This window comes from Nuphar pumila, chromosome 14 (assembly GCF_984573655.1).
Source record: "Nuphar pumila chromosome 14, dmNupPumi1.hap1.1, whole genome shotgun sequence".
Taxonomy (NCBI): Eukaryota; Viridiplantae; Streptophyta; class Magnoliopsida; order Nymphaeales; family Nymphaeaceae; genus Nuphar; species Nuphar pumila.
In genome coordinates, this window is record NC_143262.1 from 81,416,548 (window position 1) to 81,438,659 (window position 22,112).

Genomic DNA, 22,112 nt, shown 5'->3' on the forward strand with positions numbered 1-22,112 from the left:
GAAAAGAGAGAGAGAGAGAGATTTGTGCGGGTCGTAGAAAAAGCTATCGTAATCTATTCGTTGCTTGTGTTCCGGGGAAGAGCTGTCAATCGAGAGTGGTCCAGTAGGTGCCCCACCTACTTAATTCCTTCTCCCTCTTCGTAGAACAGAAGGACGAAAAAGGCTTCAATGAATCCAAATTTTCCTTCCTCACCATCTCAATCAGAAGAAGAAGAAGCAGAAGCAGAAGTTTCCTAGAAGACCCAAAAGAGAGGAGAAGAAAAAAAGAAAAGAGTGAGAGAGATAGAAGAAAAAGCCTTTTGGCAGCAAGCCTTGTATGTACTTTACCCATGTAAAAGAAAAGAAAGAAAACCCACCCACCAGGATCTACCTTTTCCTTCTTTCCTAAATTTACGATTATTACTGTGGTAAATAGCGATTTGGCATGTATTAGCATCACAAGATAAATCTAGGGTACACTCCCCTTGTGTTTTTTTGCCTTCTGTTTGTTTCCCCGATCGAATCGAAGCATGTCCTTCTTCATCTGTGGTGGCGGAAATGGTCAGCAAGAGGAGGAAGAGAAAGCGTGATTCATGATCTTCTTGAGCGAGAAGCGCTAGTTGGGTTGCAATTAGGGGTGAGAGAGAGAGAGAGATGGGGGACGCATCGGGAAGTATGCCCTCGTACAAGGGTATGTCTTCCGACAATGTGAAGGGCTTGGTCCTGGCCTTGTCCTCCAGCTTCTTCATCGGCGCCAGCTTCATCATCAAGAAGAAGGGATTAAAGAAAGCCGGCGCCTCCGGTGTCCGAGCAGGTTCGGTTTCTGATCCGATTCCCTCCCCCGTTCTAACTGTTTTATCCTTCTTGGTCTTACTATCTCGCGCGAATTCTTTGAATACGTGAAGCGCTGTATTGCTTGGGATAGCTGATCTGATCGGTGGCACTTGGACTGGAATCCGCGCACTGATCAGTTGATGATCAGTCAGTCTGTTTGATTGAGTTGTTCCGGGCCGCCGGTTATTACTTTTATGAATCAGGAAAAGAATTGAAGTTAAATCTCAGGTTGTTAGTTGTTCCATTCTGTTCTTAGAGAGGATCCACTTAAGATGTTCCTTTTAGCCCGCATCTGCTGGTGATTTGTATGTGTGGAAAATTTCCATTTTCTCAGTGTAATAGCTGTGTTCTTGCTTCTCTTCTTGCGACCTTTGGATGCTTTTCTCGACTACGCTGAGTTCTGCTTCAATTCAAAGTTTTTGATGCATTGCGAGGTAATGAAAATGCATCGTTTGTTCGAAGATTGATTGATTTTGGTTATTTACCATTTGCTGTTCTTTCAATGGACTTCAGATTAGTCACAAATACCAGATCTGATTTGTCACTTGCTGGATCTCTCATATGATGGAGTGTTAGCGAGAAATTTGTACTGAGACGGTCATACAGATACTCCACTTTTATTCCTCTGTGGATCTCTATTTGTGCTATTCTTAGCAGAGTTTGATCGTGCACTTCATTCAGAAAATATTGGAATTAAATTTTGCTAATAATCATGCAAAATGTGGCAAGTGAGCCAGACATTGCCATTTGTTAACAATTGATGATGTAGATGTTTGATACTTGAAACCGTTACTTGTCTTAGGATCTTTAGAAGCAATCAGGAAGTTGTGGATGTAATTGGAACAGAGAGATAGAGTATTTGTATGCGTCCATCTTTCAGATGATGACCACTTATTTGAAGAGGTAGCAGGCACAAATTGTGGTAATGAATGATTGCATTAGTAATCATATATAAGCACTATGAGACTTTGCATGGTCAATGTGCATGTTCCAGCTGCATATGCTGTCTGATGCCTTACTCTAGCTACCGTAATAGTTCCATGACAGCTGGTAGCTGATGGAAAGATGTGCACATGTGCCAACTCATGATTTTGGAAATCCACCTTATCATTTTTCAAAATAATGGAGTCTCTTTTTTTTGCATATAGGAAGTAGTCACTTTTATTTTTGCAAAAAATCATAGATTATGAAAAGATTAAAGAATTTCTGTTTATGTTTCATTATAGTAGATTATGAAAATTTTAGAGAATTTCAGTTTTATGTTTTGTTGTTTCATTTCTCATCATGCATACATGTTGTGTTTATCTTGTTGGAAGTTGTTGTTTTTTAATTCCAGTAGATCTATCTGTCTGGCAGTAATAATTTATACCATATTTTACAGGTGTTGGTGGCTATTCTTACCTATATGAACCACTCTGGTGGACAGGCATGATAACAAGTGAGTTGGACCACTATGGATTTGATTTTGTTAAGTCATCTTATATGCTTCAAGCTGGTTATTATGTTCTTGTTTTGCTGTATCTTCATATTTTCAAAGAGTTATCTTATTCTAAGTGAAATGAAGAAATAATCTAGTTGTGAAATATCTTCATTTTCAGTAAAATTCTTGTTTATGAATCAAAACATAGACACTTGGTCATATGTGCTTCATGTTCTCTTCAATAATTGCTTATTAAGAACACCAATTAATCTCCTCATCACTGGGGATGGTCTGTATAGTATACAAAGGCTAGGGCTTCAATTGGATAGATTGATATGCTTCTTTGTTGGAACTATTAGACTTGTTTCTGATCCTATATGCCAAAAATGTTTTGAGACAGAAGAGCCTTCTACATATATTTCAACCCTCAACTTATATTTTTGGCAGGTTCTACGATTTCCCTCCACTTAGAAGCTTTTTCACAAGCTATTCATTGTGAGGTTTTAAGATATTTCAACACGTACGTATAGCAGAGAGTGTGACCTTCAGCATGTATATTCTTGTTGACATTGTGAAGTTGATGAAAGTGCATGCTGTTGAAGGCTACTACTTATATTTGTATGTTTATCAAGAAACATACTCAAGATGTCCATCATCAGTTTTGTTCCAGCAGGGAACTATTTGTTGGCATGCCAGCAGTAAGGCTGGCAACTGGTGGGGTTATGGTCTTGACTTGATTCTAGTGATTGGTCCTACCAACTAGAATTCATACTCTAACAAGGCTGTGTCATTCAGGTTTAGTTGCTAGGTTGGCCAGTATGTAATATGGGTTTAACTTGGATCCTATGTCACATAGGTGTGGGTGCAGCGATGCGGCACTTTAAAAAAACTTGGGTGCGGAGGTGTGGGAGGGTATATATATATATAATTTTTAACAGTTAACAGTAACACTAATGAAATAAAAGACAATTATTATAATATCATCAATTCATATCAGAAGGGCTGGGTTCGACAACCCAGGGTGCTCGGAGCCGAACCCAGTTTAACAGGGATGTGTTCAACCGAACCGATCTTGACGGCTAGCCGGGCCGGGGCAAGGAGAACCGAGCTGGGCTCGGTATTAGGCGAGTTCAGCTCGGCTGTGCCTAATACCAACCATACAGTGACAGGCCTCTAGTTGATAAAAACCTTGAGGTTCCCCCTGTCCACTGGGGTATACACCCAGCTTCCACCTTGCGGCAAGGGATGCTCCCCGTGGGTTTCAAACTCGTGACAACATTCACAAGTCGCCCCTACCAGATGAGCGGAGCCCTTGTGGGTTTTATGGTCTTAGCTGTTGAGATAATACTTGACCATGCTTTCAACTTGATAACAAGCATGTTTCCAGGAACTTGTTTCTTTGTAATAATCTTAATTTATGCCCTGTATAAGCTTCTCTGACTAATACTTAGCATTTTGAATCAGTGATTGTTGGAGAAATAGCTAATTTTGCGGCATATGCATTTGCTCCTGCGATTCTTGTGACTCCACTGGGTGCACTTAGTATAATTATTAGGTATGAATTTGATTCATCAACCATAAGTTATGCATGTATTCTTTTAGATATGGAATGTTTTAGATAAGCTTTACTTATGTTTATGTTGTTAATGGTATCACATGTTGCAGTGCTGTGCTTGCGCATATTATTTTAAGGGAAAGGCTTCACATTTTTGGAATCCTTGGCTGTGTTCTTTGTGTTGTGGGGTCAATAACCATTGTCCTGCATGCTCCTCCAGAGCGTGAAATTGAATCTGTCAGGCAGGTATGGGACCTTGCTACTGAGCCAGGTAATATATCCCATCTAACAGTTTTTGTCTGTCTCATATTCTTAATAACCTTTTTTTGTCCTCACACATTAGAGAACCAGAACGCACATTCCCTTTAATCTAGTTGATCTTGTGCCTCATAAGGTTTACATTATGCTTACCTTAGTTCTTTTCTTCTTTTGCAGCCTTTTTATTTTATGCAATGCTGGTAATAGTGGCAGTCTTTATACTCATATTTCATTTTGTCCCACAGTATGGGCAAACACATATTATGGTGTATATTGGGATCTGCTCACTTGTTGGTTCCCTGTCGGTATGTTTTTTAAGCAATGATGTCGCTAAGCATTTCTTCTGCTATTTTACTTTGATGCAATGGGAGCTTTTCTGATAGTGTTATTCTCTGCTTGGCAGGTGATGGGTGTAAAAGCCCTTGGAATTGCTCTAAAACTGACATTCTCAGGAACAAATCAGCTTATATATCCTCAGACATGGGCATTCACTTTAATTGTAGTTGTTTGTGTTGTGACTCAGATGAACTATTTAAACATGGTAAGTGATGTTCTGGCCTCACAATAACGTAGAAGGATGCTTTAGTGATGCGATTTCTACTGTATCATTAGTCGCACTTACAAAATGGAGAATGTTAGTTTTCCAGTATGTGTTTTTTTATCTTTGTGGGGCTGCTTACCTTTGGTTCATGTGGCAGTGACATCTAACTTATGCACACAAGAAATAACTTCTAAGCATCGTTCAAGTAGTTTAGAAGGTTTTGGTGTGTCTTCTAGTTACTAGTCATCCTTTACACACATCTTGATGCAGTGAATATCATGAGATTTCCCTTCATCATCTGCTTATTTTGTCTTGTGGGTGGTTAGCTCGGATTTCATTGAACCCAATTATTTGATCTGCCACCAATTCAGATATACTTTTTCTACACCACTTATTCACATGTAGACATGCATGTAAATGTGCTTTTGCAGACATGTGTGTGTGTGTGTGTGTGTGTGTGTGTGTGTGTGTGTGTGTGTGTGTGTGTGGAGCAACTAAACAAATAATTTGATCAGATATTCATATAGCAGAACACTTTGCATTGTGAAGATGAGCCTTTTGATCATTTGAAATGCAGTTTGTCATTCCCTAGAACCGTACCTACTTGTTTATATGTGACTTGTAGAGTGGCCATACTCAACTGTGACTAGAGCAGTTTTTGGTTAATAGATACCATGAATGGTATTTTAATGTGGAAACTTTTGGTTTGTATATGATGATAGCAGTTTAATGCGCCCTTTGAAGTATACTGCAGGCCGTTTGGGATAAGTAATGCTAAAAGATATAATATTTGGATATCTAATATCCTTTCCAGTGTAACTGATGCTTTTATATTTTTTTATTGTAAGATTTTAAATTTCCAATCATTTAGTAAAACCTGGTTGAGGTATCACGTGTTCTGGGTTGATTCCTTTGTGATAAATAATGATCAACTGTTTTCTTGGTGGGTTAAAGGTTTACCATTAAGACCAACCTAGTAATACTTATGTTTCTCAATAGGACCTTCATGCTACAGTTATGGATCTAGGATTTTTTTTTGCAGGATTTTAATTTGGATTCAAAAAGTTTTTATTACTTGCTTATGGGGAAAAAAGAGATAAATGTAGGGCTTGGTAATCGTCAGAGTCGCAGAGACTCCAACCGACTATAATTTGATTATGAAGTGGTCAGAGTTGCTGAGACTCCATCTAGATAGTCTTAGTTGAGTAACTGATGAACTGATAGAGGTTACAGCATGAGATGCTGTGTTTGCTATGGGAAGACTGCCTGCAATAAAAAATGACTTTCCAGCTCCTGATGCACCGCTTTGGGTACAATGCTGATGAACTGATAGAAGTTGCAGCATAAGATGCTGTGTTTGCTATGGGAAGATTGCTTTCATTAAAAATTGGCTTTCCAGCTCCTGATGCACCGCTTTGGGTACAATGCTGAAAAAAAATGTAACATGAATGGTAGTCTCCTACCTTGTTAATTGTTATCAATAGAGGCAAATTGGTTGTTGATACTAAACCATGTTATAAATAGAGGCAAATTGGTTTCCTAGGTGTATGTTCATTTCCAATGGAGTACTGCAGATGAGATAAGAACTTATAAGAATGTTTTGAGCAACATTGTCAACCATTCCATAACTCCAATTATCATGCACGGTGCAGCCCAGATGGAAATATGTTGTGTGCTTCAAGATGCCACATTTATTTTGATTTAAGTGCCTTATCATTGTAATCAAGATGCCTAGCCAGATCCCCTAGAAATTTGGGTTCAAACACCCAACTCTGAAGGCCAAACAAATTTGGCTATCTTGAAATTGAATGTTAGGGATTGGCTTAGGCATCACATATGATGTCAATTGTCAAGAACTATAATGGGAAGCTGATCAAAGTAGCATTCATGAGTGTGTCACTATTTTCCCCTGACTAACACATTCAATGATCTAGATTTTAGGCCTAGTGAGTATAATGGAGACCTCAAAATATCTTGTGTCCTATGAACTTTAAGGGTCTAGCCATGTCTACACAGGCAGTTCTTGGCTGGGATACTAGATATACCAAGATGGAGATGGAGGCCTAAACATTGTATAATGTCCTTAAGGAGAGGGAGCCCTAAACATTTTATAATGCCCTTACATAAATTGATGCTAAAGAAGTATCTAAGTCCTTCACCTCTGTTCACAACCAAGCAGCTTTTGGACTAATTTTTGCTGCTGGAATCCTGCCAAACCCTCAAGGGATGATTTGTTTCTCTATGCATCACTGTGAGGCTCTGCAAGTATCATGGTGCTATCTGCAAATTAATTAAAAGTAGGAGCCTCTATGGAACACTTCAAGAAAAAAAAATGCAAACCACTTGTTCATCCACCTGGGAGAACATGTGACAGTTTATATTACTTGACATCTATAGAGATGTATAAGATCCGGCCTTTCGAATTATTCCATGTAGTCGAAAACTTATTCTTGGTGTTTTTTCAATGCATGGAGGTGAAGTAACTTGCTAAGGTAGTCTGAAGTTTGAGCTGCAATAATCAAAGTGAATTCTAAAAAAGATCAAACCTTGAAACTGAATTCAGTGACCTCAGAAGGGGCTCTGAGGCCTTTTGTACATGAGTTTACAATAAAGGGGGGAGGGGGGTAACGAGTACCCTAGGATGAAAGTATAAGGGACATAAACTGATAAAAAACTAAGATAATAAGGAATGTTATGACACATGACTAACTGTGCAATGCATTAGTTTGAAATTTATGGCTATATGTACTCAGCTTCACAAAGAAGTATCAAGATGAGCACTATTAGATGCATGGGCAAGGAAAACAACACTATGTAAGAACTTCTAAACATAACACCAATTAATTCGATGTGCTTTGTTTTTCATAGAAAGGCATTCCTAGGGATATTACTCTTACTGGACAAAAGCTGAGATGGTGGTTAAGATAGGCTACCTACATCTGAAAGATGAAGCATGAGAATCTCACTAGTATTGAAGGGCATAGATGATACCCAATCTCTGCATAAAAGAGAGATATCCTTTCTCTTCTTTCCCATGAAATCTAGTACTGAAACCCAAAGCACATAAAGTTGTAGACTTTTAGTAGGGCTTCCACCTCTAAGGGGAGGATTGGCATAAAGGGACACTTGCTGAATCTAATTCTCTTGGTGTGATTTGCTATAGCAACAATATGACATTTTCTGAGAAATCAAGTCTTTCATGAAGGAAGCTGAGCATGTTGAAATTCGTGAGCATTATATAGGTAAAAATCAGTCTTTCTATGTGGTACTAACAAAATAGTGAATTTTTTCCATATGGTATTCAAGGGAAATTTTATCTAATTTGGGAGGGTATATCAAAGTAAAAAATCCATGTCTCTTTGGTATTCACTTATTCTAGCATGTACTGCAGTAGTTTGCCTTTTCATTGTATTTGTTGAGTTTACTTGCATCAACCTGTAGAATTTGTCATTTTGTTTGCTTATGCCTTTGAGTGTTTATACCCATGAATGAGTTCCATAACAAGACGGTCAAAAATGGAAAACGAATCTGTAGTGATATATATATATATATATATATATATATATATATATATATATATATATATATACATTCAAAGAGTTGAATGTTTTTACAATTTTCCCACATTAGATATAAGATTAGGAGTGCAGAGCTTTTTCAAGGATATCTTCTTTTTTTCTTAACTCTATATGCTTAAAGTTGAAAGTATTTGATAGTATAAGACTGTACTATGCAGTTCTCTGTCATACTTTTATTGAACTGAGGTAACTTCTATTGAACTAATGATTTATTTGCAGGCACTGGATACATTCAACACTGCAGTTGTTTCACCAATTTATTATGTCATGTTTACCTCTTTGACAATTTTGGCTAGCATCATAATGTTTAAGGTAATTAGGGCCGTTTAAGATTGATGTTCTAGTATCTATTTCTCCGCTTCCTCCCCCTAATTTAGGACTTTTTATTGTACCAAAAAAATTTATTCTAGTCTAATTCTCCAAGTTGTTTCCGTAAGTTGACGAGTTTATTTGTCATCAGTGTGCTAACTCTTTAGTTGAGGTGGAGTGCTAACATCAATATTTTCTTGATGTGAGCTACAATTAAAAATTTTATAGATGGATTTCATCTGCAATGGGAAGTTGCCATTTTGATCTATCATTACTATGCTTACCTTTTTGTAAATTGCCACATTGTGAGCTTCAAAAGCTTGACCTCTGTTTTGGCATCCTTTAATTTTCTGTCATCATTTAATTAGCTTTATTGCATTTCATCACTTGATGATTTTATCTGATTCTGCTGAATAGGAACTTGACAAAGACTGTGTGATACATGTTTGTTGGGCTGTCATTGTGCCAATTTCAAGAAAGATTTTAATTATGCTATATGATCTGTAAAATTCTATATAGCAAAAAGCATCTTTCCACTCCATGTGATAACAAAGAGTGGAAGCTTCTTAACTAAACACTGAGCGGTTTTGTTAGGACTTTGAAATATATTGTAGATTCAAATGTAATTATCCTAAACAAGTACCATGGTTAATGATCGAGGATAAGCCCATGCATGCAGTAACTGTGGAGTGGAAGTTTCTTAATGAAACACTGAATGGTCTGTTTAAGAACTTTGAAATATATTGTAAGTTCAAATGTAATGATCATAAGCAAGTATCATGGTTAATGAAAGATGATATGATAAGCCCATCCACACAGTAACTGTGGTTGTGTGTGTCATACTGCAATTCTGAGCAAAAAGTCATAGGTGTGATCTTATCTGATCAATCTATTCCTATAGATGTGTTCAATCCATTTATTAGGAATAGCACTTTGGATCAAGTGGTTTTCACATAAAACATAAATTTTGAATAATGTTTTCAATATGTTACAATACATAAAAAAAGTACATGACTCCATCCCAAAACACATAATCAGTGATAATTTTCTTAATCTCTTGGCCTTTGTCGCATCATCAGGACATGTTAATCAATTCATTCTTGACTGGCTTAATTTTTTTCACCATTACAATTATGGATGAAGAATGTGTTTCAGCAACCTTCAACAATTTCATATCAAAATGTTTATTATATATGGCATTAGCATGATAGTGGTTGACAACAAAATTTCTAATGTTTTTAACATCTTTCTCTTATTCCTCAATCCATGAACATAGAGATGCAGGTGAATCTCCTTTTTCTTTTGGGTTACGGGTGCTCTTAAGGGCCAAATTGAAGTTGTGTGCTACACTAAGATTCCAAATGTGAGGGTTTTAACTCTCCAAACTCAACGCTACACTTTTACAAACTAGAGCATTGTCTCTGCACAATTTTCTCTTCACCTACTTCCTTTATTACTTTTATAAACAACTCCTTTAAATATTCAATAGTTTTATATTGTTAACATATAGATATATATGTATATACTTGTGCATATTATATACATAATATTCATTTATTTTTCTATATGTAAACTGAAATACCCCCAGGGATATCTTAGTCACTTCACAAGTGTAATAAGGTCGGCCTAGTAGTGGCTGCTTTGTAATTTTGTCTTTAGTTTTTAGATTTTTATTTTTATGTTTTTGTGTTGTTGGAGGCTTGGAGCCATTAGGGATAGCACAACTAGTTGTTGGGCTAGCCTTAATGGCTATATTTCTAGCCGTTGGGGCTAGTCCAACGACTAGTTGGACTAGCCCTTTGTGGCTTCCTTTGCCTATTTAAAGGGGTTTCTTCCCCATTGTTTCGTTGGACTAGCCCTTTGTGGCTTTCTTTGCCTATTTAAAGGGGTTTCTTCCCCATTGTTTAGTAATGTTTCTCTAAGCATTTTATAAATTAATACCATATTATATTTTTTATATTGTTGCTCTCTAAAGGTGCTTGTGTGTTGTTTCTCCATTATGAGATTGTATTAGGTCCATAAGTAACCCTTTTGTATTATGCTTGTATATCTCTTTTGACCGATTGTAATTGACCCATAAGTGGTCTCTTTATGTTTGTGCATTTTTGTAGCCCTTAGGAAAGGGCTTAATGCAGATCCTTGATGTAACCCAACCGTTATAGGAAAATGTGCCATGGTGTATGTTGTTTGTTGATGATATTGTTTTGATTAATGAGTCTAGAGCTGGGGTTAATGCTAAGTTAGAATTATGGAGACAGACATTGGAAGCAAGAGGTTTTAAGTTGAGTAAGAGTAAGACAGAATATATGGAATGTCGGTTTAGTAAGCAAAGAAGTAGTGATGGAAGTGTAGTGAAGCTTGGTGAGCAAGAAATACCGGTGGATGACTGTTTCAAATATTTGGGATCTATCATTCAAAAGTATGGAGAAATTGATGAAAATGTAAATCATAGGATAAAGGTTGGATGGATGAAATGGAAAAGTGCAACTGGAGTGTTGTGCGATCGTAGAATGCCATTGCGGTTGAAGGAAAAGTTTTATATGACGACAATTAGGCCCGCTTTACTATATGGTACGGAATGTTGGGCTGCCAAGAGACATCATATTCAAAAAATGAGTGTAGCTGATATGCGTATGCTTAGATGGATGTGTGGAAATACCAGAGTTACCAGTTGAGGAAGCGGGAGCGGGAAGCGAGGTACTTTCAAAAATTTAGGAAGTGTGGGACCACTTAGAAGAAAATTATGAACCGTCTCGGAAGCGACCTAGGAAGCGACCCGGAAGCGAGGGGGAAGCGAAAAAATGGGGAAGCGTGGAGGAAGCGTGCTTCCCATAAATGGGAAGCGCGCTTCCCAAAAAAGGGGATGCTTCCCTACGCGTTTTGGAAGCGAGACGTTTCGCGCTTTCGAAGCGCGTATCGAGGAAGCGTGCTTCCCCATATGCCTAGGTGCTTCCGGTAACTCTAGGAAATACAATAAAAAATAAGATTTGAAACGATGAGATACGTAAGAAGGTAGGCGTTGCATCCATTGAAAATAAGATGAGAGAGAATCGTTTACGGTGGTTTGGACATATTCGGCGAAGGCCTAATGATGCTCCAGTTAGAAGGATGGAGAAATGGGAAAATATATTAGTTAAAAGAGGTTGGGGTAGGCCTAAGAAGACTTGGATGGAGATGATAGGAAGGGATATGAATGCTTTGAACCTCACCGAGGACATGGCGTTGGATAGAAATGATTGGAGGAGAAGAATTCATGTGGAAGACCCAGAATGATTTTCTTTTTTGGTTCATATTGCCGACCCCAATTGTTTTGGGATGAAGGCATAATTGTTGTTGTTGTTGTTGTTGTTGTTGTTGTTTAGAGGCAACCTTTGTATTATTTTTTGTTTTATTACATATACTACCCAAATGTATCAACTGCTTTCAAGAAAATTGGCCCATTAAGAGAAAAAACAATGAAATTAACTAATGGACGTCTTTGAGTATTAGTCACCCATCAATGTCAATAGAAGACTTTATTTTGTTCTCATGAAAATTTCTTAACCTCCTGCCGCCTCTCAACATTTGCCCTCTCCTCTACAAGAATTGTTGATTGTAGTTTTTCTAAACTTGGAGGTACGTAGCCACCCAAGTTATATAATTTGCCAATGAAGTAATAAGTCTTTCCAACAAGGATTTTTAAGCTCTAGTTGCATTAAATGGAAGTGAGCTAGAATAAATTACTTCCCTATTTTTTTGTCCATCTCTTTCCTCACATAAGTATTGAACATTTTTTGTATTGTTCCTTCACCTCTTACACCACTTCTTTTTCTCTGAGCATCATTTTCTTTGTGGCTTAAAAGGGGTGTGTTAATTGCACAAGAATATGTCATGTTTTTCCTCTTCTTGTATTCATCTTGTTTTTTTTTATTTTTTGTGTGTTGCCTTATCAACTTCTTTACTCTCAACGTGATGGTGGGAATTATCCATGTGCTCTTGATAAATATAGTCAATCCCATGAAATAGAAGAACCTATTCTTAGGAAATCCAAGCGTATTTTTAGACCCCCAAATAGGTTTGTTTCTATTCAATCGGGAATGTACCCTCAACCTATAAGGACGCCAAAGACATAAAAGAGTGGGTTGAAGCTATAAACTTAGAGTTAAGGGGAAGAAGACCATAGGATGTAGGTGGGTATTCAAAATTAAAAAAAAAAGTGACAGATCATTGAAAAAATATAAAGCTAGGCTAATTGTCAAAGGTTATTCCCAAGATTACACTATAAATTATAAAGAAACATTTGCCATTGTTGCTTGTTTGACTAGTGTTAGGACTCTCATTGTGGTAGCCTTTATTAGGAATTGGCCTATATACCAATTAGATGTTAAAAATGTCTTCCTAAATGGAGATTTGAATAAATAAATATACATAGATTCTCCTCTTGGTCTTAATATCAAGAAGGGTATGGTTTTTCCTCTTCGTAAGGCCTTATTTGGGCTTAAACAAGCCTTAAATGCATGGTATGATAGGATCAGGAAAACTATGTTGGGTATTGGCTTTAAATCATAGTATACTGACATTGCTCTTTTTGTGAGATTTATAGGTTCCAATTTTGTTATATTGCTCTAATACGTAGATGATATGATCATCACTAGAAATGATAAGAAAAGCATTGAACAAATTAAATCTATGCTTAAAGAAACTTTTGATATGTTCAACTTCGGTTATTTAAGATTTTTTTAGGTATTGAAGTAGCCTATCGCCAAGAGGGTACATTTTCTCTCAATTGAAATTTTTAGTTGATATTGTTGCTCACTCGGGAATTATGGATGATAAAAGTGCAGACACACCAGAAGTAGTTAATGCCAAGATGAGAGTTGAAGATGGAACCCCGCTAGATGATCCAACAACTTATTGGCTCCTTAACCTACTTGTTCATTACTCGATCAGACATTATGCATGCAATGCATACTGCAGGTCAATTTCAACTTGCACCAACGTCAATTCACATTAGTGTGGTGTTGCTAATAGTCAGATTTATAAATAATACTATGTTCAAAGGGCTTTTCTTATTCTCCTCTCATATTTAAATCTTATTGCTTATACAGGAAATCTCAATAACTGACACTCAACTATCGGCTTTTATGTGTTCCTAGGTGATTTCCTTATATCTTGGCGATGTAAAAAATAACAAAAGGTATTGTTGTTCTCTATGAAATCTTAGTATAGGGCTATGGCTATAACTACAACTAAGGTCGTTTGGCTGTGGAGTCTTCTTAGAGATATGGGAGTTGATGTTTCAGAACCATCAAGTTGTATTGTGATAACCAATGTTGTACGTATTGTATCATACGATACATATCCTTATTATAAGGAATATCAATACGAGTGTATATTGTAGTTATATCAACACACTAAAAAAAGGGTCGAATCGTAATTTTTGTAGTTTTGAGTTTTAAAGACCTCTTGAGGGTTGACTCCCTCATTTGTTTAGAAGCTATTAGATAGGTATCCACGCTCCCTAGGACTCGTGAGAGTGATTTGGGTGCTGATTCGTGCACAAGGGAAAATGTTTTTGCAGTTTGCTAAAGTAAAAGTGCATTTTTACTATTTTTTCACTTAAAGAAGTGAGTTAAGGTAAAAAATATTTATTATGGTAAAAATTACAAAGCTACCTTTCAAAAAAAATCCATGTTAGGAGCGCTTCCCCCTTGCAACCCTCCACTATCTTGCCGCAAAATTGGAACCATGAAAATTAAAGATTTATATCAAGATAAAAATCAAGCTCCACACTCCTCCAACAAAGATGGCATCAGATGATCCGGCATGGCAAAGAGGCCCTCAAGTAATGAATGGAAACCGATTGAAAATTGAGTGCAACTATTACTATAATATTTTTGTTTATGTAGTATGAAAGTATAAGTCTTGTAGCATGTTCTTAATTACAAGATATTTAATATTTTGCATTGTTCATGTGAGATAGTTGATGTTTGATGATGTCTTATGCAGCTCATAGAGACATAAATGCTCCATATGTGATTTTATGGTTGTAGTTTGTGCACTTCCTCATCATCATTGTTTCATGTGTTGTGATTTTCTTAGAATTTTTACTAGTTTTGTCTAATTTTTCATGATTTTTTGAATTTTTTATTAAATCTTTTTATTTTTTACTATACGATACATATCTTATTTTGAGCCCGATCGATACGGGTAACGATATGATACTTACAACCTTGGTGATAACAAGATTGCCATATATGTCGCCAGTAATCATATGTTCCACGAACGAATCAAGCATATTGAGATGGATTGCCACTACGTTTAGGAAGAGCATTTGAAAGGAATTATTGAGTACCTTATGTACTTTCGGAATATCAAATCGCGGATTTTTTCACCAAAGCCCTACCTTTAATGTGATTTCTTTTATTTGGCAAACTTTCGATGATCTCGTCGTAAGTTTGAGGGAGAATATTAAATATAGTTGTATATATATACATAGAGTGGGGTGTAGTTGCGCAACCCAAGTGGAACGACGCTACACTTAGTGTTTTTCCCACAAAAAATGCTGACAATAGCGTCAAAAACGCAAAAAAAACTCTCTTAGCGACGGTCGAAACCGCCACTAAAAAGGGTTTTTTTATTAATGCTTGGTGCATCTCCTGGGCATTAGCGGCGGTCTAGAACCGCCACTAAAGTCAAAAAAGCACAAAAAATGCATTTTTCAGCATTTTTTGCACGCTTTTGCGTGCTGGCTGTCCATCACGCCCAATGATGGATGGTCAGTGTGATTCCTTTTGTAGCTGCACACCTAAGGGTTGGACAGCTACACTTTTTTCTATTTATATATGTATATATACTATATATGTATGTATATTTGATGTATGTTTTTTTTTGTTTTTCTTATTTTTATTTGTAATATGGCTGTTGAACTAGCCATTAGGAGTGTCTAACCTCTAGTCCAACTAGTATGGCCTCTCTTGTATGTATTTAAATGGGTTTCAAACCCATTGTTGTGTGTGCTTTTTGTGAGCATTATTATTATTAAAATTTATATTTTTTTATGTTGGTGCTCTCTCACTCTCATACTCTCTTTGCCTTAGTGGCATGTGTTATTGGCTTATTGCCCTCTTGTGTTGCTTCATTAGCATCCGATTACAGGTTCGACCCTAATGAACCTAGGCCTGGTCATGCCAGGTTTGGGTTCGAGGGCTTGAACCACAGACCTAGCGCACCAAGCCTGGGTGCAAGGGATCGAACCCAGGCCTGGCCTAGCTGTGGTCTAGGTCTGGATTGAGAGAGAGTACCTCGTTGGAGGGCTGCAACAGAGAGCCACACTGGAGAGGGACCTCTTCGCCGCTGCCGAGTGAACAAGGAGCACAGCAGGGGAGGGTCGAAATGTGCCCTGAACCCACTTTACCTGCTTTTGATTTATTTTATTCTTTACTTTCGAAAAAAATGACAAAAAATGAACTCGGCCAGCCATGACCGAATCCGTTTCTAGACTTCTTGACCTCAGGTGCATGTTAACCGCACCCTGTGTGGTGAGACCCGAGTTCTGCCATTCCCGCACCTGCATTGAGTATGTTAACGCAAGTGCTGAAGGGGCTAAGAGGGGGGTCCATGTTACATAGATCCCAAGTCATCAAGCAATTGTCCTCAATGCACATCCTTTGTAGTGGATTTGGATGTGTTGCTTTTTCCTCTTCCAAGAGAACAAGGAGTCTAAAAAAATGCAAAAACCAGTAGTTGTGTATATTTCAATATTCCCAATGATATTTAATCGAATAGAAGGTTAAACATGATAATCCAAATAAAATTAAAGCTCTGCCAGTAGCACTCTTATAGCAAAGAATGCAATCAACATAAACCCTATTCTGTAGGTGTAATCTTACAACATTAGAAATTCCCAATGGTGATAACATAAGCAGAACAAGTTGATCTGTCTGGCGACTCTGAGCACATGCAAGTTGTAGCATATATTGGCTCTTCAATACTCATAAAATGGCACTCCTAGCTTTTACTTGTTCATTTCTTGGAATATGCAAGAAACTGCAATACTGGGATTAGTTACTTTCCTCGTCGCAAACTTCTTTCTTCCTAATATCAAAGATGGATTGCACCTTTCTTATTTTGATGATGTAATTTATTATATTGACCAGGATTGGGATCGGCAAGTTCCATCACAAATAGTGACGGAGATGTGCGGATTTGTTACTATCCTCTCGGGCACCTTTTTACTCCACAAAACCAAGGACATGGCTGATGGTATGTCTGTTTACTCGTATTGAAAGTGTATGTGCTAAAGGTCCAACACTAGGTATCTCGTTTTTCAGGTCTAGCACCTTCTCTGTCAATGCGCCTCCCAAAATATAGTGAGGAGGATGGGTTTTCTCCGGAAGACATTCCCCTTCGATGTCAAGATTCTTTTCGATCTCCTTGATGCGTCGATTCCACCTCCTTATGGCTCAGAGAAATACATGTGTGCAACATGGGAGCTTGACATTTTTCAGTCATCTCTATTTTTTAGATACAAGGAAATGCAGGGCTACGTGGATATTCAGATGACTCAAAATGGTTGATTTTCTCCATTTCAACTCAAGGCCTTTGTTCTACCCGCATGACTTAACTTCGAGTATGGTTCCCTGTAATATCAAGAAGGGAAGATAAAGCAGATGGAATTCAAGGAGATTTCTTTGTTTGGATATAGTTTGTCCATTCTTTTTGCCTTATTTTATCAGTGATGTTTGAGCAAGAATTGGCAAACCTGTCTATTTATTCAAAATTCAAGTGTTTTTTTTTTTGTATTCATTACCAATGCTTACTGCCGTAGTAGTACATGTTAGTCTTGTTGTAAGAATCTCTGAAGATACATATAGTAGCACATTGGGATCACACCCGCACTTGAATTTTTAGCATTCACTAAGAAGCTTGTTTTTCTCTTTTTCTTCCTACTTTAGGATCCATTTTCAATACTAGTGGAAGTGAATGCACTGATAATGTGTTCTAACAAACTTGACTTTTTTGTGGTTATGAAGGGATAAACCAACTCTGAGTTGTGTAATTGAAGGTTGAATTGGGGGATGATATGAAGACACACCCTCTACCCTGGGAGTTGTAATCAGACGCTGTTGTTACTATGACATGAGATGGTATCAGCCAATGTAGGATCCATTATTATCCAAAATCTGAACAATGGTAGTTTGGTTCAGACTCTTCACAATGTAACACATAATGGCTCCCTGATTTTAATCTCTCTCTCAGGTTTCTCAGTTAGGGGGTAATTGCTTTGTTCTCGTAGGCCTCTTTTTGGCAGATTGGCAAGAGAAGCAGTCCGGTTGTAGCTGTCAAAAGTTTGTCCCTACCTTTCACCACATAGTATGTGTCCAGCGAGATTTTTAAAACATTCCAATTGGATCTTAACGCTGTATTGCAACAACCATCATTTAACAAAATCAAGTTTTGATGATGCCTAAACAGAAGGAATAGCGGCATAACTGGGTCAGGCATACCCTACCTGACCTGATGCCCAAACCAATTATACCTGACTCAACCCAATTTTAGTAGATCCATGGGTTCAGATCGGGTCCAAGTTATAGACCCATAATGAAAATGTGTCTTTTTTTAGTATTGTAAATGAAGATCTGAACCTGTTTGGATCTGACTCGTATTTTATACTCAATCCAAATGGTTCTACATAATGTAAAACAGAATCGACCCCAACCCAATTATATACCATAACCCATTTTATTATTGAACTGACTCTATCATGAACTTGTTTCATGCTGAACCCAAACCAATTATGTATCCAAACTCATTTTTATACGTGAATCAACCTGGACCAAACCCATTGAAACCCGACCCATTATTAGAACCTGAACCCGATTTTAAAAGTTTTGCATTTTAGAAATTATATTGGGGAGGAAACCTTTGTTGAGTGAGGTTCCCCACAAGATTTTTGTTTCATTTGTTTCGCCAAAAACGGTTTTCCATCTATTTTATATTGACACCCAGGCTGAAACCTGAACCCTTTAACCCATATGAATCTATTTTTTTCAGCCATTCTCAAACCCAAACCCAAACCCAAATAAAAATGGGTTGGGTTTGGGTCTAATTCTTAATTTCTTGGATCGAATAAATGTTCGTACTGTACGATTAATTTGACACATTTTTTGAAATGCCCTATAATTTTTTATATTCTTCTCATGTCTAAAATTGTAAATATCTGGATCTAAAAAAACCTTTTTACCTTTTGCACATGCGAACTTCCTATATATATGTGAATGTTCTCTCAAATATGTGATTGTTTTTTGCAGAATAGTCTTTCTTTTCATATTTGTATCTCTCTAATCTGATGTCAAAAACTTGTATTTTTTTAAAATTGTTTGAATACTCAGACACAGGACTATAACTTTCATGTTTTAATTTAGAACTGAAAACTCCTCTAGTGTTCTTGTTTTTAAGTTTTAAAACTGAAATAAAAACATATTTTGCATACTGAAATAACCGAACAATCTATATTCAAAAGACATTTTGACCCATAAAATAGGACTCAAGAAAAACATAAAAAAGAAAAAAAACTAGACATAAATATCTTTCCAACAGTACCTAATTTGCTATAAAATGATAAACATGCGCTAGATAAAGTCCCAATAGTGTTCCTAAAACAAGAGATGAACAGGCAAGGTTTCACTTTTTCTGTCAATTCTATGATATTTTTTAAATACCTGCGCAAGAAATCTAGAAAAACAATAAAAAGAAAAAAGATAGATCAAGAAGTTAGCTTACCAATGCCACTAGGATTACCTTGATCTAATGAGCGGTTGGAAAGAAGGGTCCTCTGAAAAATAAACTTTCAATATAGGCAGAAATGAAAAAGTCTGCATAAAATAATAAAGTCTACACAAAATATATGCATAAAATGAGAAAGTTCGTATAAAATATATGCATAAAATGAAGTAATGCACATAAAAATAAGTGTGAACATTCTGTTAAACTCAAACCTCAAAACTTCACAAATATCTGGCTAAGTTCACATATACCTCAAAAGTTCACATAAAAATAAGTGTGAACATCCTGTTAAACTTAAAAAATTGCATATATTTAAGAGGAAACAAATCATATATATCAAAGAAACTCTGCTTATGTTTAGAAGAAAATTGCATGTATAGGAGGAACTCTACATATATTTAGGAGAAAATCATATATTTTGAATAAAATCATATGTTTAAGAAGAATTCTCCATATATAAGAGGAAAAGCATATATATATATATATATATATATATATATATATATATATATATATATATATATATATATTATTTATTTATTTATTTATTTATTTATTTATTTTTAAGAGAAACTCTACATATATAGGATAGGTGGTGAATCACATATATATTTTATGCAGAATAGTCTCTATTTCAAGATTTGTATCTCTCCGATTCAACGTTGAAAACCAGCATTTTTATAGTCATTGAAGAGCTGAGACATAGACCTATAATTTTTCTGTTTTGAGTTAGATCCGAAAATCCTTTTAAGGTTCTCATTTTTTAGTTTCAAAATTGTAATAGAAGCATTCTCTATAGATTGGAACAACCGAACAGTCTATCTTTCAGAGAACGTTTCTCCCCAACAGATCATCATATCAAGGTGATCTTTTTAGCATTGGAAAGCTAACATCTTGATGTATTTTTTTTCTGTTTTTCTTGATTTTCAATGCAAGTATCCAGAAAATAGCATAGAACAAACAGAAAAGTTGCAATCGCAACTGTTTCAACCTGTAGAGCGTACTTCTGTTTCGGTTTTGAAACTCAGAAATTGGAACTCTAGAGGGGTTTTCAGTTCTGACTCAAAATAAAAAAGTTATAGGCAATGCGTCTCAACTTTCCAACAACTATAAAAATGCAAGTTTTTGATATCAGGTCGAAGAGATACAGATTTGAGAATTGAGAATAGAGACAGTTATGTTGAAAATAGTCACATATTTGAGAGAAAATTCACATATATTTGAGAACTTCGCATGTATGGAGGGCAAAAAGGTCTTTAAAAACCAAATATTTATGATTTTGTACATGGGGAGAATAGCGAAAATTGTGAGGCATTTCAAAAAATGTCATTTTTTGTCATACAATAAAGTCATTTTTCGTAAAAAAAAAATTGTCTACTGAAGACCCAACCCAATTATACCCTGGTAACCTATATGGGTCTACAATTTTCATCAGTACCCAAACTCTAATTTCATTGGGTCGGGTTTGGGTCTGACTTTTAGATTTGATTTAAAATCAGGTGTGATAAGACATGACCTGAACCGGACCCAGTTATATCCCTAAGATGAACAAACCCAGTTTAGGATTTAAACCAAAGGTGTTTTTTTTTAGACAGAGAAAGCTGGATTTAGGCAAATCCTACCAGTTATACAACCATAACATTAGGATTTGAACTTTCAACTTTCCAGCACAAGGTGACGTGCACTAGCATCTCCTGCCAGACAAGCAGAGACCAAAGGTGTGTTTGCTTTGCCTCAAATGTGAAAGTGAAAAAGATTCACAGAGCCAAATGTCGGTGGGATTCCCATAACATAAATGGCCCAATGTGAAAAGGGGTTCTCACAATCGAGTGTGAGAATCTCATTCACACTTGGGGCAAAACGATATGCTCAAAACCTTCAAGCCAGGACCATTTTGAACAACCGAATAACCTCATCTTGAATAATTTAAAAAAATAAAACTAGTGATCCTTGATGTATCTCAATTTCAATTGGAAACATATTTAGCTTAATTTGCCCCTGGTCACAACTAAGATTCCCATAACATTGCATCAAATTTGCGCTACATCAAACTTCAACTTAACATGTGTTAAGTCTGCTAGATTTATATAATCAAGTTTAAATAAGTTCAAACGGTTTGGGCTTGATTTCGGTTTGGTTGGTTTATAGGTATGGGCCGGTTATACGAAGTAAAACCAGTTTTTCATAGAGATGGGGTTAAGATTTTTGTGCCTAAAGATGTCATACCCAAGAATCCAACTAGTTTACAACTAGGCCTAAACCTTGTACCAAAAACCCACAGATCAATGGGAACTGAGTCAAGTGTAGCTAGCTAGTTTCTCTTGGGGGTGGGGGGGGGCTCTATACACGCAATCCTAAGTGGGCAATATTTACCAGCAGTCTGGATCCAACTGCATTAGGGATGCAAATGGGTCGGATCTAGGATGAAGGTTTTGCAAATTATAGTTGTTCCAGATCCAACTCCCTGATGCATTTAGTTGTTCCATATCAGAACTGTTTGCATTCCTACTGCATGTGGACCTCAGAGTTATGACCCCTCCTGATGGTAATACCATCATGAGACCCTTGAATGCCGATATTTTGAAATATTGCATTTTTAAAATGGTATTTTCAAAGGGTAATATATAATACTAAAAATGTGATATTTGCAAGATATCATTTATTTTGAAATTATCTTTTTTTAACCCAAAATTGATGCAATAGAACACTTTTGCCTAGTTATTATATTATTTACATTTATTTTTTATGTTTATATACTTTTCATATTTATATATGCTGATATTCTTTTTAAGTTTTTCAAGAAAACCAGTTTTTCTCAAAATATTGCTAGATTTTCTCGAGAATGAGATTTGTGGCCATGGATTCAAGCCT

The 22,112-nt window shown here is 36.5% G+C and overlaps 1 protein-coding gene across 1 annotated transcript; it reads left to right on the forward strand.

Annotated features, from left to right (window-relative positions):
• The first annotated feature begins 329 nt into the window (after window positions 1-329).
• LOC149817104 (putative magnesium transporter NIPA4) lies at window positions 330-17,443 on the forward strand. The gene is made up of 9 exons (XM_089987679.1): window positions 330-793; window positions 2,195-2,251; window positions 3,698-3,788; window positions 3,899-4,059; window positions 4,224-4,351; window positions 4,450-4,587; window positions 8,385-8,477; window positions 16,613-16,718; window positions 16,787-17,443. The coding sequence occupies exons 1-9, from the start codon at window positions 634-636 to the stop codon at window positions 16,891-16,893; spliced, it is 1,041 nt and encodes a 346-aa protein (XP_089843805.1). The 5' UTR covers window positions 330-633; the 3' UTR covers window positions 16,894-17,443.
• Window positions 17,444-22,112: the final 4,669 nt, after the last annotated feature.

Excerpts from the sequence above, each read along its gene's own strand:
- LOC149817104 (XM_089987679.1), top strand. The coding sequence starts at position 634 with ATGGGGGACGCATCGGGAAGTATGCCCTCGTACAAGGGTATGTCTTCC. Across the intron at positions 794-2,194 it reads CGCCTCCGGTGTCCGAGCAG|GTGTTGGTGGCTATTCTTAC; the intron begins GTTCGGTTTCTG and ends CATATTTTACAG. Across the intron at positions 4,352-4,449 it reads CACTTGTTGGTTCCCTGTCG|GTGATGGGTGTAAAAGCCCT; the intron begins GTATGTTTTTTA and ends TCTGCTTGGCAG.